This window comes from Equus quagga, chromosome 5, assembly GCF_021613505.1.
Source record: "Equus quagga isolate Etosha38 chromosome 5, UCLA_HA_Equagga_1.0, whole genome shotgun sequence".
Classification (NCBI taxonomy): domain Eukaryota; kingdom Metazoa; phylum Chordata; class Mammalia; order Perissodactyla; family Equidae; genus Equus; species Equus quagga.
The window spans coordinates 57,585,239-57,613,196 of record NC_060271.1 but is presented as its reverse complement, the minus strand read 5'-3'; the positions used below and the strand labels follow the sequence as shown (position 1 = coordinate 57,613,196).

The window sequence follows — 27,958 nt, the reverse complement described above, 5'->3', positions numbered from 1 at the left end:
GAAGAGGTCCGCCCTGGGTCCAGCTCTGCGAATGACCCAAATAGGGCCCTTAGCAGCAGTCCTGCCTTTGTGCTCTCCTTTCTCCACAGAGTGGCTAATACATTTTCATTTGGGTTACGGAGCACGTAGACAGTGAAGAACGGGGCTTCTCCTGGCCCACCATCCAGGGTCTGAACATGTGAGGGGCCACAAGGATGTGCACTGCATATGACAGTGCTCTCAACTGTCTCCTCACCCAGAGGTCTCCCAAGATCACAACTGGAAATCTTATCCAGGAGGCTCCTCAGTTTCTAGAAAACCATGGAAAAGGAGTTCCCTTTATTTGCTGGAAGTCTGTTCAATTTTAGCATCAGGAAACTGGTTTGAGGCTCCAAAATTTACACAAGTACCAGTTACCCCCTTTGTATAACCAGAAACGCAAGTCTATGCAAAAATTCACTATGAATATTTCATAGGAAATTGGAATTAAATTAGTGACTAAAGATGAAAGCCAAGAAGGTAATCTGCTCAGATATTGCGCTGAAATCGTCTCTAAATTCATCCCTCAAGTCCAAACCAGAATCTCAAACCCCGGTCTCTTATTACAGGGGTTCATGTGTTATGAGTAGGGCCCCTCAACAACTGCCATCTAGAGCCGCCTTGCATAAAATTTGTGCATCCTAGATTCCAGCCCTGCACAACCCCATTAAGTTGTAAACGGATTTTATTTGCTGAACAAATGTTAATGCCATTCTACGTTAATGGATAATGCTACGAAAAGCACCTATGTATTACAGCACTGGAACCTTTAAGGATGAAATACAGTGTAACTTAGAAAACTGTCTGTTACAAACATATGTCAGCCGTGAGGGCTTCCAGCCCTTATCACCCATCTTCACAGAACTCACTTAGAAGTTCTCCCTTGGTTAAGTGAATTTTCCAATAATACACAGATTTATTAGGTCCCAGGATTAAAATTCTCTGAAGAAGAATAAAAAATAATTGCACTTTAGAACATAATGTAATATTCAAATGACTTGAAAACAGTTACCTCAGCAAAAATAAGACAGAGGAGAGGAAAAAAGAATTTTAAAGATGAGGTTGGTAACGTTGGCCATAAAACCTCTGTGAGTCAAATGCACAACGCGTGATCTGGCACTTCCGCATCACAAACACATGGAAACGGAACCCTCCCTCTCACAGCAAAATGCCTGGGTGGTTTCACTTGTGAGCCAGGGGGACCTCTTCACTGAATAAGACATATAGTAGTCAGGAGAGAGGGGGTGCTGGTGCCAGACAGTGTTTGTTAAAATGCCAGCTCTACTATTTACTAGCTGTGTGACCATGGGGGAGTTGTGTTTAACCTCCTCATCTCAGTTACTTTGTCTGTAAAATGGGGTTGCTAACGGTGCTGACCTCATGGGGCAGCTGTGATGGTTGAATGCCAGGCAAGGAACTTAGAGTAGTGCCTTACACATATCAAGTGTTCAATAAACGTTAGCTCTTCATCATTCGGTGAATGATGGTGGTCGTTACTGTAAATAGGATTTATTGCTTATAGAAAGGGACCTGAACAGAAGCAACGGCCTTCCCTCGCAAGAGGTCTCTCACCTCACTGACTCCACTTGCTCCCTTTTTTCTAGTCTGGATTCTGTCCCCTCTCCTCCACAGGAAAAACACTCAATAAGGTCACCAGTAAAGTTTTTATTGTCCAATCCATTGGGTGGTTCTCAATTCTCACCTCTCCTGTCCTCTCAGAAATTCTGAGCATTGTTGAGCCTGACACTCCTGCATTCTATGATTTTGACTGTCATAATTTTCCCTCAACTTCTCTAGTCTCCCTCTCCCACTTCCATTTGCCAGCAGATCTTCCTTTCCTTGGACTTTAAATGGAATTCAAACTCTCATTGCTCCTAGGTCTCCAGTCTCTCTCCAGGCAACTTTACCCATTACTACCATGCTAATTAATCCAAAATGTTGGCCTGCGGCTCATACCTCTGTTCTGAGCTCCAGACCCACGTATGTTCATTTATATTCTCCATGTTTACTTGAATGTCTCAAAGGCACTTCAAACTCAACATGTCTAAAAATTAATTTATGATTTCCTCCCTCCCCAGCATCTCCCTCAACGTTCCCGTGTCTGTGAGTGCCCCACAAAGCATCTCTCATCTGGACATCTGCAATAGCCTCCCACCCCTCTTTCTTCCCCTCAATCCATTCTCCATAGCAGCCAGAGTGGTGCATTCAAATTGCCAATGTGACCACATCACTCAATGCTCAAAGCCTTCCATGGTCCCCCGTGCTTAAAGGATCTTGAACGTGGCTGAGAAGGCACAGCATCATTTGGCTTCTCCTGCCTCTCCTGCCTAGCTTTATCTGCATACTCTCTAGCCACTCTGGTCTTCTCTGGCCTTTCTGGGTCTCTGATAAGCAAAGCTCGTCCATTTCCTCTGTGGGGAACCCTCACCATTCTTCTCCTTAGGCTGATTTCCTATTCACCCTCCCACTATTAGTTCAACTGGTGCTTCCTCAGGGAAGCTGTTCCTGATCTCAAACTACGTCAGGCACCTACAGTAAGTTCTCATAAAACCCTGAGTATTTATCACTATTAACAGTACACATTTATTTATGAGATTTTAACAGACTTAGTATCTATCTCTTCCAGCACATTGTCAGTTCCAAGAGGGCAAGGGGTCATGTCCTTTTGGACCACTATTGTGCTCCCAGTACCTCCCACATGGAAATGGCATGCTAACACTTGTTAAATGAACATCTCAACTTTCATCAGTTGAATGTATTTTTCATGACCCTGCTCTTCGTCCACAAGAAGAGAGAGCCATCACTTGAATACAACGGCTGCAAGTAACAAGTACCTCTGGTGACCTCGACCACATAAGGTTTACCTGAGCTGATCGTAAGGGGAGAGAAACTGATAAGGAAAACTGGGCTCCACAAAGACTACCCATGGGAACCCAGCATCAGAAAGGCCAACACATCCTGTCCGTGATTTTAGCAAATGGAATCTGCTTGTGAGCCTCCGCAATGATGTTCATCATTCTCCTTTAGAGAATTCTTTCATTTACTCACTCATTTATCTGTTCATTCAACAAAACCATGAATTCTAAAGTCCAGACATTGGGGTCACAGGGTGGGAAGAACACTGATGTGTGACACATACACAACAAATAAAACAGGCTGTAACTGAGAAGGAGGAGAGGACATGCTCAAGATAAGAGAGTAAAATGATCCTGGAGAATGACTCCTGTGAGTGAGGCAGAGGACGGCCAGAAAAACTTTCCAGGCAAAACTGGGGACACTGACCGGATCCTCTAGGAGCTCCCTAAATACCAACTACTACTATTACTACTACCTTAGTTGACAGGTGAAGAAAGAGAGGAAACAGTTCTCCTGGACAATACTAGCACCACCATCACCTCTGTTTCCTCCAACTCTATACTCCCTCCCATCCTGGACTACTCTCCTTGGGCTCTAGGAAGAGTGGAACTTAGAGAGAGCTCAGCTGTCTTCCAATGAAGTCCTTATCTCCACTACCCTTAACCTTGCATATACAAATCAACTGTCTGGTTCAGGTTTTCCCTTTTGTTCCATGGCTGATTCAAGGAGGCAGCGCCAGTGGTATGGATGTATTAGGGGTCAGCATCATGGGAAGGGAGGAGTGGGGCCAGGGATATAAGGCTCTCACCAGTTCTCTTAAGACAAAAAATAATGCTTTAACCTCTTGATTGCAGCATTCAGTTTTATTTTAAGTGACTCTTACATTACTAAACCATACCCTTTTGGTGTGTGAACTACTCAAGCTCTTATTCAAACTTCAAGCCTGCTTGGAGCTTGGAAAAGAACAGTCAAATGACAGATTTCTTCCATCTCCTCAGAAAAGATAAGAAAGGATAATAAGGCATAAGGTTTTTTAAATAACAACACCAAAGGGGGGATTGGTGTGTTCCGGTATTATCACTTTGCAGATATAAACACCACAACCAATCAAAGGAAGATGGCTTAAACATTAAATATTTGGACCTCAAACATGAAAGTACACTGAAAGAGAAAAAAGGAAAAATATAGCAGCATTTTACACTATCTGTTGTTTACTCTGAAACAAAGCCCCAGGATGGAGACAATACAGGTATAAATTACAATATGTATTTTAACACATCCTTAAAAGCCAGAAATGAAGCTACCCACTTTGACAACTGTTTTCTATATAAATCTCTGCCAGAAAAACAAAAATCATTATGAATTCAACAAATCAAACTTCAATCAATTATTTTGGTCAACTTGAGAGTTAATTTTTTTTAAATGAAATAATGCTTCTGAGGAAGAAAAAAAGATCTTGCTTCTGAAAACAATTTTATGGTTAATGTAAAGTTTTAAACCAAATAATTATATTACTGTGATTCACTAGCAATTCAAGAAAAAGTGTGTAGGATGTCCAAAAGTTAGAAACATATTAAAATAAAATTTTTTTCTTTATAGAGAGTTGCCATACCATCTGGTTTAATTTGTTTTGTTTTTAATATCAGCTTTCTAAGAACTACAAATTATTAAGTTACTTCCCTGAAAAAATACGAGCGAAGAAAAAACACGGGTTGAAGACGACATCCTGATTACAAGTTTGGACACTCAGGAAAACACTAATATGGCAGAACAGCCCAACCTAAGTGAATTTGAGTGTGAAACTGGTTCATGGACGGTATCTACTAGAGATGACAATGATGAAAAGGACAGGTTCACAGAGAGTAACAGGCAAAATAATAACATGCAAAACAATATAGAAATAAATTTTCAGACACTGAGCTTTACCTCTTTGTCAGAGTGCTACTGATTCTAATGAAGTTTAGGAGAAAAATAACAAGGCAACCCCTGCTTGACTGGAAAGTACAGACTATTAAAGGATGCTTTTAAATAGGAGAGTGATTAATGGGGGCATCCAAATATGAGCACAACCATATTTTTCATCTCAACTGTGTTCTTCTGTCTTCCAGCTGATCACTTTAATACAGTGTCACCTCAGCCGATGCAAAGGCAAGAGATTGAGGTGCAGCTCCTAGATTTCTAAAAGAAGCATTGTTTTGCAAAGCGTCATTTAGGCAATTCATGGAATTATCCTCAGAAAAGGTAAAAGTCAAACAACAAACAAACAATGGGCTCCCTTTGACAAGGGAGTCACATGCCTCCTGCTATTTGAAATCTACGTCAAACCAGTTGATAAGATTTGTAAAGGAATATCCTTACCCGAATTATTTCTTCAACACAGCTGTTGGTTTCTCCAGATCTACTCTCCTGAAAGCAAAGAAAAAAAAAGGTTAAGGCTGATAGAATAGATTTATAGTTACAAAGAAAAGATGACACATAAGCTTCCCAACTTAGAGTTTGGACTGGGTGAACGCCTAAACTGGGACTTCCTGATGAGCTCCTTCCCTTAATGGGGTAGCTCCCATCATGGCTATGCCTGCTCTCCCTCCCCTCACTGCTGCACGAGGCCAGGCCACCCAGGAGCATGGCACATGCCCCAGAGTTTCAGCTCTGGGCCCTCTAACCACGCTGACTGTAAGTGGGCAGGCTCCCAGGAGTACAGCACATGACCGGCAGCTATGAGCTCTGTCTACTTTGGGCTCCATCAAAGTGTGGAAACGCGGCCTCCACTGCAAAAGTGGATCCAGTTCACTCACCAAATACACGCAAGGGCCTTGCCGATTACAACAGCTGCTACAGCTTAAGTAAAAGTCTGGTAGTTTTACTGTCCTCAAAGCCTAGATTTACTGGTTTCATGGCCTGAAAACTGAAAGACCAAAAGGAGAAACATCCTCTCAACATTTGCACGGCACGCTGGGTGTCATACCCCAGAGCCACTTGTTCTGTAAGCCACGCTGCCCTGTGCTGTGGAGATGTTAAGGGCTCTGAGGAATGGTGGCTTCATGTCACAGCTGACTCTGGGGAGCATTTTAAGTTCCAGAGATGCTATGTGGTTATGTTGGTTACATAGCCTGGAAAGCAGGAGGCAGTTCTGTGGGGACATGAGAGCAGCATTTGCTAGTACAAGCGCCAACTGTGGTCTCAGGGAGATGCTTCCCTTGGCCTTGTAATTCAGTGATACTGACCACAGCTGAGCATGACGTCCTAGAATGAGGCTTTCTTCACAATCTCTTCTCTAAAGTCCACTCTCCAGGAATGCTTATCTGCACCTTCCCAGTTTTTCCAGTTAATTCCAAGTCATTCTTCAGACTGCAGGCCAGTCGTGATTTCCTCAGAGCAGGCGTCCCTGACCTGGAGCACTCACTTCTTCACGGTACTCACCACAATTGCCATTCAATAATTAACTCTTCAACCATCTCTCCTCCCTCTAGAACACACACTCCACAATTCAGAGGCTCTGTGATTCTCAGCACGGTGCTTCACACAGTCCTGAGTGTGCTCAGTAACCATTTGCTAGTGGACAGCGTGCGAAGAAATGAATGATCTACTTCCTGTAGTTCTCAGAAGGTGAGGCCTATCACCATCACTCTAGGATCTTTGGAGACAGCAAAGGCTCCACCGAGGAGGGTTCCTCTGCACTCCCAGCCCCGCTGTGCACGGCACTCCACCCACTTTTCCTGGTGGGAGAGGATTCTGCCGGAAATATTTGACCCTTCATACCGGGTAAGGGGCCAGGGGGAATGAAGATATGTGAGGCTTAAAAAGGCCCCACACATGGTTGAGACTTTCTCCTGCCCAGAAATAGAGGGCAGGTCCAAGTCTCCCAACTGAGGCCCAGAAAGTTTACATGATTGCCTCAAGCCACGTAACAGCAGAGCCTGGACCAGAATACAGGACTCCTGATTCACAGTTGTGTACATTTTCTCTTCCAGAAGCTTCCCCAATCCCAAAGGCTGTGCTTAAAACATATCCATTCCCTTAGCAAACCTGACTCATTTGTTTGTCAAAGGCGTGTCATTACCAGGGTTTCTATGAAGCTTATATAGTTTGAGAACTTTTTTTTATTATTGTGGTAAAAATATACATATAAAATTTACCATTTTAACCATTTTAAAGTGTATAATTTCCTGGCATTAAACATTCACAACGTCACCACTATCTAGTTCTAGACTTTTTTTGTCATCCTGAATGGCGACTTCATGCCCATTAAGCAAGAACTCCCCATTCATCCTTCTCCCCAGCCTCTGGTAGCCACTAATCTACTTTCTGTCTCTACGGGTTTCTCTATTCTGGATATTTCACATAAATGGAATCATGCAATATGTGGTCTTTTGCATCTGGTTGGTTTCATTTAGGACAATTTTTCAAGGTTCATCCATGTTGTAGCATGTACCAAAACTTCATTCTTTTTATGGCTGAATAATATTCCACTGTATGGATGTACCACATTGTGTTTATCCATTCATCAGTTGATGGACACTTTGGTCGTTTCCACTTTGCCTATTGTGATAGCACTTCCTTGAACATCTGTGTACAAGTTTTTGTTTGACCATCTATTTTCAGCTCTTTTGGGTATATAACCAGGAGTTGAATTAGTTGAATTGCTGGGTCACATGGCAATCTATGTTTAGCTTTTTGAGGAACTGCCAAACCGTTTTCCACACTCGCTGTATTGTATATTTTACATTCCCACCAGCAATATATGAAGGGTCTAATTCTCCACAGCCTCACCAACACTTGTTACCGTCTGCTTTTGTTTTGTTTTTGATAACAGTCATCCTAGTGGGTGTGAAATGGTATCTCTCTGTGGTCTTGATCCGCATTTTCCTAACGACTAACGATATTGTGCATGTCGGCTATTTGCATATCTTCTTTGGAGAAATGTCCTTTGCCCATTTTTTAATTGTGTTGTTTGTCTTTTTACTGTTTTGTTGTAAGAGTTCTTTATATATTCTGGACACTAGACCCTTATCAGATATATCATTTGCACTTATTTTCTTCCATTCTGTGGGTTGTATTTTTGCTATCTTGATAATGTTCATGGATGCATAAAATTTTAATTTTGATGAAGTCCCATTTATCTATTTTTTCTTTGTTGCTTTGCTTTTGGTGTCATATCTAGGAAACCACTGTCAAATCCAGGGTTATGCAGATTTAACCCATGTTTTCTTTTAAGAGTTTCACAGTTTTAGTTTTTATATTTAGGTCTTTAATCCAATAGTTTGGGAACTTTTAGGTGAAGTTTATTTCCTTATGGGTTATATGATAAGTTTTAGTTAAAATAGGAACATATCCTTGCATAAATTACTCTATTCTAGTCTCATCATTAAAAGATCAATAAGAAAATGTGTAAGGCACAGCCACTACTGCTAACAGTGCACCAACACAGCATGCACATCTATCCTACTAATCAAGAAAAACAGTGCTAAATATCACGACAGGATTAGGAGACCCAAATGCATTTACTAACATTTCATTACCTTTTCCTACACTTTTACCTCTTTCTGTTTTCCCAAACGCTCTGGTTTGGCCACATACATCTAATAAGGCCCCACTCCTATCCCCAATATCTTATCCCAGGACTGCTCTGAAAACTTCACCATTCTGAAACTCCAACCAAATAGGATCAGAGAGCTCTTTTTGGAACCTGCCCCAAACCTGCTTTCTTCCAGGGCAGCCTGAGGCAACCTTCACAAAGGCCGTATGGAAAAGTCTCAGTCAGGCCAGGCTCGCTCGTCTTTTGGAACGATCTGCTTGGGAGTTCAATGATGGGAATAGTGGTCTCAATTGGAAAACATATCTTCAAACCCACAGCCATCTCTCTTACCCTACCTCCAAGTCCCAACTCTTTCCGACCATATAACTTACTAGCAGGGGAAAGGCTAAATTCTCAATGTATCTTCTATTTTTCACCTTAAAACAATTAAGAAAGGGAAACTTGATTTCACGTTCTCCTGGTAGATTCAGCCAGGTACATAACATACTAAAAAAAGACTCTTCAAATTAAACTTTGGGTTTGAGTCCTTAAAGCTAAGCTTCCCCTGAACACCACACTTTAATTTCATTCGAAGTGATTTATATAAATGACAGGTTGCTCTTATGAGTATCTCTCCCTATAATCCTATAAATTTCCACTACCCTCCTCTGAAAACGAATGCACTGAGAGACAAATGCAGTATAGACGCCCTGTTAAATAATTCCCTCATCACTGTAGATGGACTATGTAGGATTATTACATTGGGTCATCTCGAGGGCAGCTCAAAGCTCATTTCCTACTGGGAGGGCCCCTTGTAAAGCTGAGGAGGTACCAGAAGTGAGGCCAGGATAAAGGACTTCCAACAACAGTTTCAGGAAGTCTTGGCCTTAAAATACAGTATGGATAGTCCTTGGCAGAGGAAAATCTAGGGGATTCTCTGGAACATGTCTGACTCCTGGGGACAAGAACGGTATCACATTGGGTCTGAATCTCCAGAGAAGGGTACCGTATTGGGTCTCAATCTCCAGGACCCCATTTAGATTGGAGTGGACCCATGAAGCACAGTACTGTAGAAAGTCTGAATTGGAAGGAAATTTAGAGATCATTTTAGGCCATCTCAATGACTTTAACAGATGGAGAAACTGTGGCCCAGAGAAGTGAAAGGCTTTGTGAAAAATCATTTTGGCAGCAAGGGGCACTCAAGGTAAAACCCACACACATTTTTTCAACACCAGCTTCATGATTTTCTGCTATTTTCTGCTCTAAGTTCAACCCTTTGGCTCAACTTGAGGTCACTGTCACACTTAAGGTACAAAAATAAAAGAATCTGGACAGTATTGGGGTAAATTTCCTCCTTCCTTTCCATGCTGCAAATTATCCAACACTCAGTCACTCTGTGTCTTATTCGCTAACCTCCAACACCACATACATCAACCAAAGGGGTTAGAGAGAGGAGAGTAAGAGGAGAGAAAGGGTTAAAACTACCATCCCTTCTGTGACATTAACAAATTAGAGACAAGGATTTGTGTCCTCAGAAATTGGAGGACAGAATTCCACCTCTTCTTTTCCAAATACACAAAAGGGGGTAGGCAGGCAGTGTTGGGGTGGGCAGGGTAGGGGTGGGGAGGAGACGGCAGGGCCTTTTTCACCCTCTTGAGGTCTTTTTCAAATCTGGTTTTGGCTACAGTCATGTCCTTTGATTATATTTACATTCTAAAAACTTTCAGTGTTTATGAACAAGATTAAAACATGCATGTGATTTACATCTCCAAATCTGTGTTTATATTTTTCAGAATAAAGTTATTGTTTTCCTTGGAAAGGTACCCGCTGAGAAGGAGGGCTGCACAATGCAAATTTTAATTACTCTGTATTTTTTGAGGGTTTGTAGCTGTTGTTTCATGCTGAGTCGCTGAGCTGTTGCTCCGTATTTACTCCGACTTTGATGAACCCACCCCATTTTCCTATCATTACATTTTGAAATCTGTCATAACAGTCTCACCTCATTGAACCTCCAGATAAACTTCAATTAAAAGCTAGCAACCCCAGCTGATTCTCCTTCTCTACATCCTTGTCTATCACGTTCCTTTCATGGAACTGCTTTCCCCAAATCCTACCACTTAAAAATAAACACCACACAATCTGCCAGGGAAATGGAAGGAACTGAGCTGTGGGTGAGTATAGTTCAAGAAATAGCCAGGAGCATCCTGTCACTGAGAGCAGAAGTCCCTAATTACCATGCCAAGCACAGAGCACTGGAAGAAGCAAGCAACGCTTACGGAGAAAAGGCTCCATCAAATCAGTGGGAAATGGCATTTCACTGCAGAGGAGACGAAGCTGCATGCGTCCTATTTTCAAAAGCAGTTTAACTCTTCATCAGACATATTTAAGGCAGAACCTTCACTCTAAAATAATACTACTTTATTACTATTTTAATTATATGTTTCAGGGTACAACACTATAATTCAACATCTCTATACACTACAAAGTGATCACCCCTAAAAGTCTAGTTACCATCCATCACTCTACAATTGACGCCCTTCAACCCTTTTGCCCACCTCCAACCCCCTTCTCCTCTGTAACCACTAATCTGTTCTCTGGATCTAGGAGTTTGTTTTCGTTTTGTTTTGTTTGTTCACTTGTTTCATTTTTGTTTAGATTCCACATATGAGTGAAATCATACAATATTTGTCCTTCTCTTTCTGACTTATTTTACTTCACATAATACCCCTCAAGGTCCACCCATGTTGTGGCAAATGGCAAAATTTCATTCTTTTCCATGGTTGCATAGTATTCCACTGTATATACATACCACCTCTTCTTTATCCATTCATCAACTGATGGACACTTAGATTGTTTCCATATCTTGGCTATTGCAAGTAATCCTGCATTGAACATGGGGGTGCGTATAACTTTCTGAATTAGTGTTTTCATTTTCCTTAGGTAAACACCCAGTAGTGGAATAGCTGGATCACATGGTAGTTCTATTTTCTAATTTTTGAGGAAGCTCCATACTGTTTTCCATAGTGGCTGAACCAGTTTACATTCCCACCAACAGTGTGCAAGTGTTCTCTTTTCTTCACATTGTTTCCAAGACTTGTTATTTCTTGTCTTTTTGATAACAGCCATTCTAACAGGTGTGAGGTGATACCTCACTGTGACTTTGATTTGCATTAATACTACTTTAATGCCTTTGTCTGTCTGCAAAAGGCCCTCAAGCATTTAGAAATTGTTTATCACATGCACACACTAAAATACTTCCACAAAAGTATTTCTAAATAAGTCTTACTATTCATTTTTCTTCTTCTTCTTCTTTTTTCTTTTGGTGGGGAAGATTGGCCCTGAGCTAACATCTGTAGCCAATTTTCCTCCGTTTTGTATGTGGGATGCTGCCACAGCATGCTGTGGTATGTAGATCCACACCTGGGGTCCGAATCCGCAAATCCCAGGTCACCAAAGCAGAGTACACACGAACTTAACCACTATGCCACCAGGCCAGCCCGAAGTATTTATAGAAATACTGAGACAAAGAAATTATTTGTGGCATCAATGCCACCAAAGCAGTGGGTGAGGATCTAAGCTCGAATTCAGGGACCATCATAACTCTGTGTGAAGCCCCACCCACTGACTGTATCCTCAGCCTCAACTGAGACAAGGGTTACCTGTGGACAAGGAGGCAGCCAGCAAGTTCTCTCCCAAATTCAGCCTGTCTTACACCCAACCTAATATCTCCTTATAGAGATAGCTCTATAAGCTCCTCTCTGCTTCCATTCATCCAAGCTGGAAGCTCAGCTTCCTTCCTCATCAGTTCCCCTCCTTATCTCCTGCATCTGCTCAGCAAATCAGTTCCTTCGCCTTTTGCTCTGTCACTTACATCCATCCCTTCCTCTCTGATCCTACTGTCACTCCCATCATCTAGACATTTATACTTTGAGAGGAAAAATAAGTAAAAAGAATAGTAAGAGAAGAAAGGTATACAAAGGTATATTATAGAAATACAAACAAAGTGACAGCAAATGGTGGTAATATTAATATCAACTAAAGGACAGTTCACAGCACAATACAGAAGGAAGAAAAATAGGGCATTAATAGAGCATCAATACAAGGTATGCTAAGAAAAAGGAAGAGAAATAGAATTATTATGGTTGAAAGCCTTTAATCAATCCCTATTTTTCCTAATAGACAAAATGTGCCAAAAAAACACCCCACACAAACCTATATCAAAGGATAGATAATTTGAAAAATAAAATTAAATAAGGCCAAATTGAGAGATATAATGAAATTAGAATTCTATGCCTCCCCAACTTTTCAAGCATATATAAAAGACAGTTACCGAAGTGGTCATACACTGAGCTACAAAAGAACTTCAAAAAGTTTCAAAAGAGTAATTGTTTTATAGCCCAGACTCTTTAACCACAAGTTATCAAAACAATTAAGCTATGAATTAAACACTGTGTAGACATAAAAATCTCCTAGAATTCTTCGAATAAAACAAACACCACACACTTATAAATAACTCGTTATATTTACAAAAAAATAAAATTAAAATACTGCAAAACAAAATTATAGGATGATCCCAAAGATACTCTGGGGGGCAAATTCATACTCTGAAAGCTTTCATTATTTTTTAAAAGGAAATTTATGTGCTAAGCAATCAATTAACAGTTTAAAATCAAGAGAGACACAAAAAAGGAAGAAAATAACAAGTAGAAAAAATCAATGAAATATTTACAAAACAAAAAATCAGTCGAATTTATAAAGCCAAAATATAATTTCATAAAAACAAAACATACTATCTAAAAACAACAGTAGAAAGTCACTTAAAATCTGTTCAATGAAAAGAAAGCCCAAATAAACATAATTTGATATAAGAAGGGGATAAAATATATGAGATTATAAGAAGATACTGATATTAATATTAAAATAGAACACAATGCTAATAAACAAAAAATTTTGATGAAGGAGGTAACTTTCTGAAAAAAGCTTTACTTAAGAAACAAAGAGAAATGAGATTAGACCATAAACCTGAGAATGTAGATTAAACTAAATTAAAAAATTATCTTCAAATAAGGCTTCAAGCCAGATAATTTTAGAGTGAAGTATTTCAAACTTTCAAGGAGGGACTAATTCCTATATATTTTCTTTTATAATATAAAAAGTAATGGAAAGCAACATGATTTATTTTATTAAATTAATATAAAAATCTCACATAAGACAATAAACCAATATCCCTTATGAAGATAAATGTAAAATCCTCAATAGATTATTAGTAAATATAATTCAATAAAATATTACAAGAATTAGTGAGAATTTAGTGGGATTTGTCCCAGGAATGCAAAAATGGCTTAATATTTCATATTAAGGCCCTTTTACAGTAGTGTCTCAGTAGGGAAAACATGTAAAACTGTGATCATCTCAGCTTACAGATTTTTGATCATTTTTACCTAGAAAAATCCAAAAGACTCCACTGTTACTCTTATTAAAAAGCGAGGTAAAAAAAGGGGTTGGATAGAAACTAGTCAAACCTCAATAGCTCTTCTGTGTAGCAGCAATAAACTATTCAAAAATATTTTTAAAATGCCACCCACAATATCAAGAAAAATAAATGAGGAATAACTTTAACAAAAAATGTTCAAGATCCATAAGAAAAATCCTCAGGATTCTACTGAAAAACCAAAAAGAAATACCTGAAAGGAACTGAGCTAGACTCTCAAATACCGTCCAACTCTAATGCACAATACACAGCCAGATAAACATGTCAAGAGAAACAAACCACAAACCGCATTAACTTAAAAAAAACGGAGATGAAAGTCACATAACAGAAAATCAACCATTTTAAAATGTACAATTCAGTGGCATTTAGTCCATTCACAATATTGTGAATTATAATCACCTCCATTTGTCCCAAAACATTCCTATCGTTACAAAGGAAAACACCGTACCCATTGAGCAGCTTCTCCCCGTTCCCCTTCACATTAACTTTTTAAAGATGTCTTTATTGTATTAACAAATAGTATACTCAACTGAAAAGAACAAAATGAGGAAAATGTTGCTGAGTATCATTTACTGGTATTACTAGATTTTACAGTGGATATGGTATCTCTCATTTATGGGTTTATGACCAGTTCCTAGCAGCGTATTTGGTACCACATAGTAGGCACTTGATAATGTTTGTCAAATGAATAAATAAATAAGAGGCCAATAAACTAAAAAAAAAAAAAAAGACTTTTAAAAATTAAAGTCTTGCACTTTATAAGAATTACGGTTGGTCATCTATATTACAAGGGAATGTTTTTGCTTTATCAAAAAAAAAAAAAAATCACCAGAGTTATCTTAAAGACAAATTCTTGGAACACCAACATTTATTTATTTCATTAAAATTAAGCTTATACCCAGCAGTACAGGAGCCATTAGCAAGTTATTTGACTTCTCTAATTCCCACACTGGTTATCTGTAAATTAGAGAACAAGCACCAGCATTCTATCAACAGGCAATACTGTTAAAGAGTTAATCATCGATTTTCTATCAGATTCTTAGCCATAGGACAAGGTCTTTCAATTATGTTATTATTACTATAATGAAAATTAGTGATCTCAAACAGAGCTTGTAGTTAAAAGTGCATTTGGTTTTCAGAAAGTTAAGCGGTCTGTTAGCACAGTGACCTTGTCAAAAGTCTGTTGATGGCATAAGGAGATTAGAACCAGAGGTAGCGGTTTTACATCCTGATCACTAATTGATATTGAGTGCTTTTCCACAGGGTCACGTCTCAATAAAGTGCTCGAGTAGCGTATACTGGGGCCATCTCCACACTGTCCTGTCAGAGCTGGCTAAAGAAACCACAGAACAGTAATAATGAACACGTGCTTCCCACCCGTAATGTGACATTGACAAGAACACTTCAAGACCTCTGTGCTCTTTCACCTAAGACTGAGCAGTCATTACTTCAGCAAGAGGAAGAGCATGCAGGCTCAGGCCAGAGGGACAAGGCTGAAGCCATTAACCCTTATGTGACAGGCAGACTTCACTGAGACTTCTAAAACGGACACTCCTCTTTTAACGTTTGCCTGAATCTCCTCCTGCACCCCATCTATATAATCTGATAACAAATAATATGTTATCTGGAGGTGGCAGAAGGCTTGCTGATAGGGTTTCCCCATAACATACCCTTTTTTCCCTACATGACAGAGGGAAATGTACAGGAAAAACACATTTGATGATCATTTATAGTTGGGAACACGTTTTCTTTTCTAATCATGAAATTCTCAACACAAAAGCTTACAAGATGGAGAGAGTAATCCAACGTGGCTGAAGAAATTAACTAATTAAAGATAATTATTAGGACTGCTCTAATTTGTGGCCCACTGTAGGACAGATAATCAATCCTCTTTTAGCCATGAACTGAAATGACTATTGTAAATGGCAAAAGTGGTGCTACATATCTGATAATCTTCTATTTGGCACATTCTATTAATTTTACTTAAGCATTTTGCTAAAAGAAATAAAGGACAGCTTCACAAATAACCCTTCACATATCATGCTCTTCATGCGGCTTTCTCTCCATTATCATCTCACCTTTCCCAAAAGGTCTCAGGTCTGTCTGACCCACAGAAAAGAGTTCGTTCTGTGCGTGCTCGACACCAACTGTCTCTATGTATGCTTTCTAAGGAGATGTGCTATAAATAAATGCTGGATAAAGAAATCCAGCTGAGATCAGCTGGGGTGCAGGGGAGGACGCTTACCTGAGAGTGGGAGCTGGTTGCATTGGAAAACATGAGTGAGAAACTGTATGTTATTTTTGTGTGTGTGTGAAGAAGACTGGCCCTGAGCTAACAGCTCTTGCCAATCCTCCTCTTTTTGCTTGAGGAAGCTATCTGGTCCCTGAGCTAACATCTGCGACAATCTTCCTCTACTTTGTATATGGGATGCCGCCACAGGATGGCTCGATGAGCAGCAGTGTGCAGGTCCACGCCCAGGATCTGAACCTGTGAACCCCACGCCACTGAAGCAGAGCACGTGAACTCAACCACGACGCCACTGGGCCAGCCCAGAGAAACTATTTTTTTATTGGCTGGTGAGAATTTTTTAATACTCAAAGTTTTATATTTTTAAATAAATCCATCTACAATGCCATACTTAAACATTTTCTTCTTTTTTCCTTTTTAAAATTTGTGCACATTTACAGCATTTTCATTCTTGTCTCTGCTGGAGTAACTTTACTGTTAGTCTTGGAAAATATTTGCAGGCTATTGGGACAACAGCTGTCGTAGTGGCAACAGATTTTACCTTTTCCCTTCCACTCCCACAAAATGTTCAGTCCCTTCGAAACCTGTCAGTGTGTCCCAGCGTGAGGCAGGGTGAGCTTGTTGGCCTGTGGAACTTGGGCTACCTGGAGCTGAACCTGGATATAAATCCACATATTTGCTCTTTCCTCTATCAGGGCAGGTCTCAGAAGGCCCCCGGAAGTGCCTGCTGATCCCTGAATTTCTATGTAAAATGTCACCAGATAGAGACATCCTCTGATGATAGCTGGTGGACAATTCAGGGAGAAAAGGGACACATCAGCTCCTGTGTCCCTCCCACAAAGGACAGAAGTGTTTCCTATCTTCTCTATTCCAAAGCCTCTGTGTGGGGCCCGTCAGAAGACAATCTCTGAATCTGTATATCCTTGCTAGCATCACAAAACCCCTTAGTGTTGTCATCTAGGGGGAGAAAAAAAAGTTTTACAAAACAAAAAGTTTGATAAGAAATAAATACCACGTTTTAAATATGCTGAGATGACTATCTGGACAGAACGCAGACACTCCCTCTTCAGCGTTATCTAATTATCTAACACCCGCACAGGGTCCTCCAGATGCCCACAGTGAAGAGCTGCACAGAAAAACCACTTGCTTCCCTCACTTTGGTTTCGCCACCTTTGGCCTCTGTGGCATTTCTCAGTAGATTGTTACAGTATGGAATTGATCATAAGGCAAATTTCCGCACCAAGAATCTCTTTTTCCAATGGAGAAAATTTTAACTGTGTTTATTGGGGGGGGGGGGGAAAGGCTTGAAATCTAACGAAAATACACCCAAGATTATGTTGGAACAACTTAATGAAAAATGATCATTTTGTGATAAGTACCAACAGCAGTCAAATGAAGTCAGAAAGTGTGAATGAAAATTAGTCAAGGTTATTTTCTATCTAACACTATGGCTTACAGGTCTACAAAAAAAGCAAAAAAAAAAAAAAAGAATCACTCAGTTATTTATCAACTCTCCTTTCTAACATAAAACCAATGAATAATGTGCAATGTTTGATTACAGACTCGATTTCTAGCACTGGAAAAGTAAACGATTTCTAGAAATTCCTTCCTTTAAACTAAAAAAAACAAAGACACCCAGAAACTTAACAATCGTAAAGAAGTAAATGACACAGACTATTTAATGTAACATGCAGCCAGAGAGGGGACTTGAAAACCCTGTAAGGTAGTGTAAAGAGTAAGAATAAGGAAAAACTGGGGACTGTTAAGGTAGATGGTGTGGTGTGAAATGGCACAACATCAACAGATGACAGAAAAAACATAATTCAACTTCTATCCTGCTTCTGCCTTCACAGCAAGAACCATCTTCAAAGTTAGAAGGAGCAGAACAAATTAAGAGGGAATCCACGCCCCCGTTAGGTGGTAATATCAAGAGAATGCCTTTTTAACCACTTTGCATGTCAGCCCAGAAAAATACACACTAATGGATGGCACTGAAAGAACTTGCTGATGTGGTCACAGAACCACCATCTTAAAAATTTAAGTCACAGCCACACCAGGAAAAGGCAAATGCTCCAGCTCTTCCTAAGGCAGGATTCCCCACCTACAGACTTCACTTTGTCACTTTGTCCCAAGGTCCCAGCAATCACACCAGAGGCTGTATGGTGCAACAGCTGGGTGCACGGGTTTTTGAAAATCCAGTTCTGCCATTTGTCACATGTGTCCCTCAGGGGAAGTTACCTAACTTCTCTAGACCTCATCTTTCTCATTCGCAAAATAGGGATAATAAGGGTACCAACTCAACGTGAGGACTAAATGATGCAATGCATTTGTAAGTGCGGATAAGGCATTCAGCAGGGTGCCTTCCACATGACAGCTGATCACTAAATATGAACAATTATTTTGTTTTAGAATTAGAGTATTTTAGTATTTAGAAAACTAGGCAACGATTACTAGCAGCCAACGTGAGTTCACAAAGCCCAGATGTGATGTTATCTGTACAGTTTCCCCTGGACTTAAGTATAATGCATCCAGATTTCTGCAAGGCAACTGTCAAGGTCTTATAAGATCTCCCAGTAGGAGAAATGGACATGTATGGATTGGCTGTTAATATAGATAGAGGGACTGGTTGCTAATTGAATACCTCAGTCAGTATCGTTCAACAAATATTTATTGAGTGCTTACCATGTGTCCAGCATGTTCTAGATGCTAGGGATTCATAACTGAATAAAACAGACAAAAATTGCTGCCCTTGTGGAGTTTAGATTCAAATGGAAGGAGATAGTAAAAATATTAACAAATAAATTACACAGTACACTAGAAAATAAAATTTTATGGGAAAAAACTAGACTAGGGTAAGGGGATTGGGAATGTGGGATGGGGCAATATGTTTGTAATCTGTTCATCTGATGGGCATGTTAATCTTTGTCGACCACGAGAGGGTTTAAAACCTGGGCTAGGTTAGTCTCCTCCCCTATCGATTTTTTCCTTCTACTATGAGAGTATTATTACTCTTAGTAAGAAGTGTGTGTTTAACGTTTACCTTTGTTGCTGAGTTGAAAGCTCCATGAGTCTAGAGAAGGATGGCAAGACTGGTGAAGGGTCTGAGCACTTGAGGAACAGTTGAAGCCAGGGACAATAATTTGTCATGGGAAGGAGAAGAGTGAAATGGGCCACACTAGATGCCTTACATATTTAAAGGGCAAGGTTATGGAAAAGAATTTAAACTTATTCTGGGTCATTCTAGACATGGGAGTTCGGACCAATGTGGGAAAGTACAGGAATCATTTTAGCTTCCCGAAAGTTATTTTTCACAACTAGAACCATCCAAATAGAGAATGGGGATGATTAATTCAATGTTCAAGCAGAAATTGAGTGGAAGTTAGCTATTAACTCACACCTCTAAGTGGAAGAGTCTTTCTAATTTTAAGACTAATTCTGGTCATTTCCAACCAATTTTCAACTAATAAAACGTTGAAGGGTAAATTTCTATATCTTCTGGTTTAGTATAGAACTCTAAGTCTGTATGATTTATTTGTGAAGAAAACCCCTAAAGAGAATAAAAAGAAAATTCTAAAAGTACCAATCTATGAGAATGGAATAAGAGTTCTTACAGTATCCAATAAATAAAATGGATTGATTGGATAGAGATTTGAGAGATTTTAATTAACAATTAATCAATAAAAGTATTCAACATGAAAATCTATTACAATCCTGTTTACATTATTTAACTTCAAGCAATCAGTTCTGTGTGCTTATAATTAGCAAGCAATAAAAGATGCCATGCATTGGAACATAATGAGAAGAACTGTCTGTAATGGTAATTAGTATTCATTTTCACAGAGAGGAAGGTGACATGGCTACAGGCGCGCAAGCAAAGAGTTAAACTCATTACTGAGGAAAACACTACACTTAGGCAGTATTTATCATACACTTAACCCTATAATGCAAAGCCTTGCCTTAGAAAATACATCCTAAATAAAGCTCCAAGCTCAGACAGGTAAGATTTTCCACAGTGAGGTGGTTAGTACAGGGAGTCCATGAAATTCTATACCCCTCCTTCCACACGGGTCACAGCTAAACTCCAGCTGCTGACTTCATGTTCTCCTCCTGGTTCCCAGATCGTACCTGTGTAAATGTTTTACAAAAGGTATTTTGTGTATTATGAAGGCCAGGAAAAAATTTTTAAAAATTTTCATTCCTGCCTTTGGGCTGGAGTTGGCCTTCGATGGCACTCTACCCCTCCTCTGAGAGCCGTTGGAGGCTTCTCGTGGGCTTGCCAGGGGCGAAATCTTGGCTCAGAAGTGGGAAACAAACCCACAGCACAAAGACCCTCACTTTTCAAACCCTTCTGTAATTCTGGCTTTAGAAAAATCAAAGTTTTCATTCAGCCGAGATGAAGCTCCTGCCCGTTTGAGAGAAACTCTAATATCTATAAAGACCTACTCGGTGAAGCCTAAAATGCTTTCTAGACACATGGTTGTAGGAATAAAAGTGTTTCTTCACCTCTCGCTGTAGCCCTGAGCTGACAGACAGAATTTGTTAGTCTACTGACAAATAACCTGCCAACACTTGCCATAATTAGAGCAAATGGTCCTTTTCTAGACAGAGCAGAGTGCAGCCTTCAATATTAAATTTTTCCTCTATTTCTTCCATGTGCAAGGCTAAGACTGAACAAATCTTAGACTAGTTCCTAGCCTGAGGTCACAGAGACATTTAACGCAGGTCACAGGCTGGGAACAGCAACGATCAAGGGCAAACTGAGATAAATGTGAACCAGCCACATTATGGCCCGTTGCATTAACCACCCTCCGAGCCAAACAGGCACCTTAGCAGTCCTCATTGAAAAAGAGAAAATCAAAGAATCTTAACAGAGTTATTGGTGGGCTTATTTTTCATCATCACATGCCTTTAAAAGGAAAGGCCTAGAGTCAGCTCTGATCAATACAGCCTCTCCTGCTTCCTGTGCCTTTTCAATCTGTTAAGCAAGAAAATGCCTTTATGTTGGTACTAATGCCATTGTGCCTCCAAAGGAAAAAAAAAATCTCCTGAGGGACTGTCTATTTATATCCACACAATTTTATTAAAAAAAAAAAAGACCCAGAAAAAACAAGGAAGTGAAGACTATGAAGAGAACAATCCTGGAAAAACCCTCTTGAAAACATAGTTGAGTAAAAGAAAACTTAAAAAGATCAGAGAAAGCAATTACGTTCAGGGAACTCACATTCTGTTTGTGAAAGAATTCCAGTATCTAGAAAGTGACTTATTAATTACTTCATTCACTCACAGACGATTCTAGGCACCAACGCTGTGCCAGGACTGAGGACAACATGGAAAACAAAATGGGCAGGGCCCCAGCTCGCAGGGAGCTTATCACATTCTGCGGCAGACCTGGACAACAAATAAGTAAACGGAACAATTTGAAGAGTGACAAGTGATTACTAGAAAAGTCAACAGGCTGACGTGGAAGGGCTGGTGTCATCATCAAATTCCTTTCAGTGCTAATACCTCATTTTCACTCACATCACAAAGGGATAACGAAGACTTTGAGTCCTTTGCATGAAAGGGGCTGTTTAAGATGAGAGCGTGTACGAATAAAAGTAGGTGTAAAACCCAAAAATATAACAACATAAAATTGAAAAGAAGCAGCAATACGTGATCCGAATTTCCAGCACATCCCCAAGACTCCGGGGACAACCTATTTACAGTTTCATTGCAGCCATTCTGAAAAGGTAGAGAAAGAATCACAGGTTTTTGATAAGAAATTTTGCAAATAGCATGGCAGTATTGCAAAATGCAAATGGAAGTGCTGCTGAGCCATCTGTTCAATATTACGGCGACACTGGGAAAAAGCTCTGAAAGAAATGATGTTGAAATCATTAAAAAAAAATAACATGTCAAGTTTAAAATACTCAAGAATCTTAAAACCAGCATCAACACATTCAGCAGCCATATGGCCCTACAGCAGGTTAAAAAAAAATTTGCCGTGCTTGCATTTTATACTTCAACCCAATGGTTTCTGAAACATGTTTCTTTTTCTCATTTGAATACCTTTGTTTTCTGTTGAGTTTCTTGGTGTTTACAGCTTCTTGAATTATACCTAGAATCATAATATTCATTTCGCCCTTTCTGAAGCAGGAGATAATGTAGTGAGGAAGATTAAGAGTCAACTGTTGGAGAAAAAGGCACATGCAGGTGACTATATATAACTTGTTGAATACATCTTGTTCTGGGTTTACTGATTTATCCACAGTGATCTCACAGTCTCAGTAGGACCAGCTAACTTTCTTGAGCATCAGCGTTTTCCTGGCACTGGGCTGATGCTTTACATCCATCCTATCATTCAATCACCACGATTTTACAAAGTAGACGAGTAAAGAGTAACTTCCTCGAGGTCACACAGCTAGCACGTGGCAAGGCAACAGTCCAGACCCAACTTTAGGCCAGGCCTGAGTTCCCACCTGCTCTTATAGGCAATACGATGTTCAGATGTTTGTGTGGACACACCTGAGGTGACTTTTCAAGGTTAAGAAACGAGCAATATACGTTTAGGACAGAATTAGCTCCCTTGTCTCATCAAGAAGCGATTCTTGAAGAAGTGCCTCCAACTAAACTCTAAGAATAGAAGTAGTGGCCTAAAGGAAGGCTCTTCCAGAGGCAGGAGACAGAATGACAGTCACAGAGCTGGGAAAACCAAGAGCAAGCAGAGGAAAGTGAGTTAATATTGCCAGTGTGGTTTCTGAGAAAGCAGTTAAAAGGAGATTAAGATCAGCCAACTTATCCTGCCCCCTACAATAGGTCAGAGACCCAAAATTTCAGCTTAACTTTTAAAATGACACTTACAAAGCCATTATTTACATTGTCAGTAACAGATGATATGCCCTACTACATAACCCAACCACCCACCACCAGAGAAGCGAGTTTATCTTAATCATAGAAGCAGAGTTTACATTAGGGGACACTTTTCAGCAAGTGTCCAAGGATAGGCCAACCGCACCTAACACAGTGGCTGACAGCACTGCAGAGATGTGTGTCTGTCAAATCAAGCTAAGAGTTTGTGATAAATATTTCAACCTGTGAGATGGAAAAGCAACCTGAAGCACATTGGTTGTATCATAGTTCATAACTCATCTCATAAGCCAGTTCCAATGTTTGGTAAAAGTTACAAAATTTATAAGGTCCTAGAGGATTACAAGTTTATAATGAAAATCTTTGGGGTTTAAAAGGAATTAAAAAATTAGTTTCATTCAACTTAATAGCTTCACATAGTGTCTTGTGGATATAGTGGGAACCCAATACATAATTATTGGATAGCAGTATTAACTCATAAGTCAAAACCAGTACAATCAGCAGTCCTGCATTTGTGGATTCAACCAACTGTAGAGAGAAAGGCCTACAATGGCTGCATCTGTACTGAACACCTACAGACTTTATTTTCTTGTCATTATTCCCTAAACAATACGATATAACAACTATTTATATAGCATTTACTTTGTATTAGGTGTTATAAGTAATCTAGGGCTAATTTAAATATATGGGAGGATGTGCACAGATTATATGCAAATATTATCCCATTTTATACAAGGGACTTGAGCATCTGTAAATTTTGGTATCTGCAGGGGCGGGTGGGGGGTCTTGGAACTGATCCCCCATGGATACGGAGGGACTACTCTGTTACCTCAAATGGTCAGGATCTGGTGTATATATTTTAAATGCTAAAGTTGTTTTTGTATCTGGACCATAGAAGACTTTTTTTTTTTTAATGAAGCATATTTAAATAACTTGATGAATAGTTTAGGAAGAACCCAAAGGAAGTCAGGCAGTAGGAATATCTGCCAAACACTTAAGTTCTCTAAATGTAGATATATAAATGAAACTCTAACCGTAACCCCACCAAATGCAAAAACTGTACAAGGAATAGATGTGCATGTGGTCAGTGATTTCCAAAAAGCTGCAAAGCTACACCCCTCTTTAATTGTGTCTACAAATCAGCCAGTGAAGGAGTTACTGATACATATGGCCATGGGCATCAGTGTTGGTGCAGAAAGTTGTGTGGTCTTATAAAACTCCTTCCAAAAACTTTTACTTCACATTCATCTGTCTATTGCTTTTGACTAATGATTTTATCTCTTGACTGATTAGCAATCTTGACTGTCTTTAGCAAATCTTTAAATCCTATGTGGCCAAAGATAATAAACAAAATAAAGAGAATAAGTCACAACAATAACCTGGGTAAAACAAGTAAGCAGTACAAGCAGTTGTAGAGTTACAAACTACTTACAGAAAAGTCCATATGCCAAATCCACATAAAAACATAAATAGTAGTTACAGCTCACAACTTCTATGATTTTTGCCTTTGGTTCCATAAGTCAGGACACTCAGTAAATCTCTGGCCTAGAGTGGTATTTTATTTTTGCAAAAGTTGAAGATGTATAAGCAGAATATAGTTGCCTGTGAATAGAGCTTGGCCTCTTTCTCCTCCACTCACCAGGGAGTCCTTACAATAAGGACGATAAGGCTTCGGGTGCCAGAACTGGAAATACATTTCTTTTTCTTGCCTAACTGCTTTGGCTAAAACCTTCAGTACTATTTTGAACAGAAGTGGTGAGAATAGGCATCCTTGTCTTGTTCCTGATATCAGAGGAAAAGCTTTCAGCCTTTCACTGCTGAGTATAATGGTAGCTGTGGGTTTGTCATACATGGCCTTCATTATGTTGAGGGACATTCCTTCCAATTTGTTGAGAGTTTTTATCATGACAGGATGTTGAATTTTGTCAAATGGTTTTTCTACATCTATTGAGATGATGATATGATTTTATCCTCCATTCTGTTAATGTGGTGTATCACGTTTGTTGATTTGTGGACGTTGACCCATCCTTGTATCTCAGGGATAAATCTCACTTGATCATGGTATTTGATCCTTTTAACGTACTGTTGAATTTGGTTTGCTAATATTTTGTTGAGGACTTTTGCATCTATGTTCATCAGGGATACTGGCCTGTAATTTTCTTTTCTTTTGTGTCTTTGTCTGACTTTGGTATCATGGTAATGCTGGCCTTGTAAAATGAGTCTGGAAGTGTGCTTCCCTCTTCAATTTGAAGAGTTGGAGAAGAATTGGTATTAATTCTTCTTTAAATGTTTGGCAGAATTCACCAATGAAGCCATCTTCTCTTTGTTAGGAGATTTTTGGTTACTGATTCAATCTCCTTTACAGAAATTGGTCTGTTCTGATTTTCTAATACTTCATTGTTTAGTCTTGGTAGGTTGTATCTTTCTAGGCATTTTACAATATTAACAAAAAATTTTAAATAAAGGTTAAGAAATAGATTTGCATATAAATGGTTAATTTATTTTTGATGAAAGTAATTCGGCAAAAGATAATTTAATGATGAAAAGATAATCTTTTCAAAAATGGTGCTAGAACAATTAGACATCCATATGCAAGCAGATGAAACTCAACCCGTGCCTCACACCACACAATTAAATTGTCTCAAAATGGATCCTCGACCTAACTGTAAGCACCAAAATACAAAATTTCTAGAAGAGAACATAGGTGAAAATCTCAACGACCTTGGGTTAGGCAAATATTTCTTAAACAAGACACAAAAATCACAAACTACAAGAGAGAAAAATACATGTGACTGTTAAAAACTCTTCCTTTTCAAAAGACACTATTAAAGACGGAAGAGATAAAGGGTACAAACTTTCTTTTTGGGGTGATGAAATGTTTAAAAATTGATTGTGGTGATGGTTGCATAACCCTGGGGATATAAGAAAAATTACTGAATTGTACACTTTAAATGAGTGAATTGTATGACGTGTGCGTTACGTCCTAATAAAGCTGTTACCAAAGGAAAACAAAATGAAGGGAAGACACAGTCTGGGAGAGAAAATATTTGCAAAACATTTATCTGACAGACGACTTGTAACCAGAATAAAGAACTCTTACAACTCAATAAAACGTGGGCAAAAACCCAATGATGAGGGCATGTCACAGGGACACAAGGGTCAACTAAAAGCGCTTCTAATGGCCAAAGCTGGAACAACAAAATTAAGTAGTATTGGATTATAACTCAAAGTATAAAATAAATATCCATGATTCCATACTGATATAAACACAATTGAATAAATAAATAAGTGGGGGAGACTAGATAAATCTCCTGTGGCATAAGAATTGAAATCATTTATGTAGCTACTCTACCCTCAAGGAGGTGGGGCATAACTCACAACTTCTTAAGTGTGGGCTGCAAATAGTGACTTCTTTCCAAAAAGTACAGCATGGAAAGGGAAAAAAGAATAATTTTACAGTGGAGAAACTCGGCAAACCCTAAGTGATCAAGGTCAACATCAACAGTTACAAGTCATGTTGACAGTATGTATCCCTGATATGATGTGATGAGACTGACACTTTACTTGTGTGGTCTTCCTCCCCAAAAGCCACAGCCCAGTCTATCATTAGAAAACTATCACACAAATTCTAATAGAGGAGTATTCTACAAATGCCAGACTGGTATTCCTCAAAACTGTCTAGTTCATCAACAACAAGGAAACTCTGAGAAACTGTCACAGTTTAGACTTCTCTAAGGAGACATGACAACTAAACGTGTGGTGCCCTAGATGGATCCTAGAATAGAAAAAGGTAAAACTCAGGAAATCTAATTAAAGTATTGACTTTAGTTAATAATAATGTATCAATATTGGGTCATTTACTTGTGATGAACATGGTATACAAATTTAAATGTAAGATATGACCAGTAGGAGAACCTGGAGGTAGGGTTTTAGGAGTTGTTATTACTATCTGCAACTCTTCTGTAAATATAAAACTACACCAAAAGAAACAGGTTATTTTCTTTAAAAAATGGGCAAAGATTTGGACAAATTCTTTGCCAAAGATGTAGGAGTATCAAGCACATGAAAAGATGCTCAACATCATTGGTTATAAAGAGAATTCACATTAAAGCCACAATGACATACTACTACAAATCCATCAGAAAGGCTACAATTAAACAGACTGACAGGTGCACTTCTGGTTCCAGGTAAGTTGGAGTAAACCCACTTTATCCTATCACACTAAATGCAGTTAAAGAACCTAGACAAACGCACAGACGAGTGAAAATTAAACAGCAGGAAGCCGATTGGCAAAGAAGACCAGAATCTAAAGTATCAGTGAACCATTTTCATTTTCCTCTGCTATCTCCCAGTCTGGACTCCACAAAGTTCGAAAACCAGAAGGAGGCATTGTTGTGGGGGGAGAGAGAGAGAGAGAAAACAAACCAGGAAAAGCCTGCTAAGATGGCCCAAAGGGAGGGAGAAGATTCTCCTAATGCTGCAAGAGTGTGGAGGGAATCCCCATTTCTTTTCTTTTCTCCATTTTCTCATACTCCAATCCCCAAAAATATCCCTTGGAGGTGATGACTGACAATGGCAGCAACAGGAACCAGCAAGAGCCTAAGACTGCGATGGAGAAGAACGTTTTTCTCTGATTAAACGAATGCTCAATCAACATCAGCTATGTGAACGTAACAGTGGAACACACACACACACACACAGTGCCCAGCTTGGATCAAATCAACCTTTCCAAGAGAGTAGGGCAGGCCCCCTGGGGTAGGGTTGCAGGAAGTGATTAACAGACTAAGATAAAATCCGAGATTTCTGGCAGGATGTCTAAAAAGAGGAACCCCAGGGAACCAGAAAGTTCTGGGGAGATCACAGAGAGGGAAAAGATTGAAAAATCAACCACATAAAGCTTTTTTATGATCTCCTGGGCTCACCTCCAAGCTGAACATGCTTGGATCTAACTCTAAACAGCATACCATAGACTTTGAGATCTGAT

The 27,958-nt window shown here is 39.4% G+C and overlaps 1 protein-coding gene across 3 annotated transcripts in view; it reads right to left on the bottom strand.

The window, feature by feature from the left end:
* Positions 1-27,958, bottom strand: part of AFF3 (ALF transcription elongation factor 3) — a 526,899-nt gene that overhangs the window by 274,627 nt on the left and 224,314 nt on the right. For all 3 annotated transcript variants that reach the window (XM_046663032.1, XM_046663033.1, XM_046663034.1), the window contains one exon: positions 5,233-5,280. In XM_046663032.1, coding sequence (XP_046518988.1) covers positions 5,233-5,280 — 48 coding nt within the window. The remainder of the gene's footprint in view (positions 1-5,232; positions 5,281-27,958) is intronic.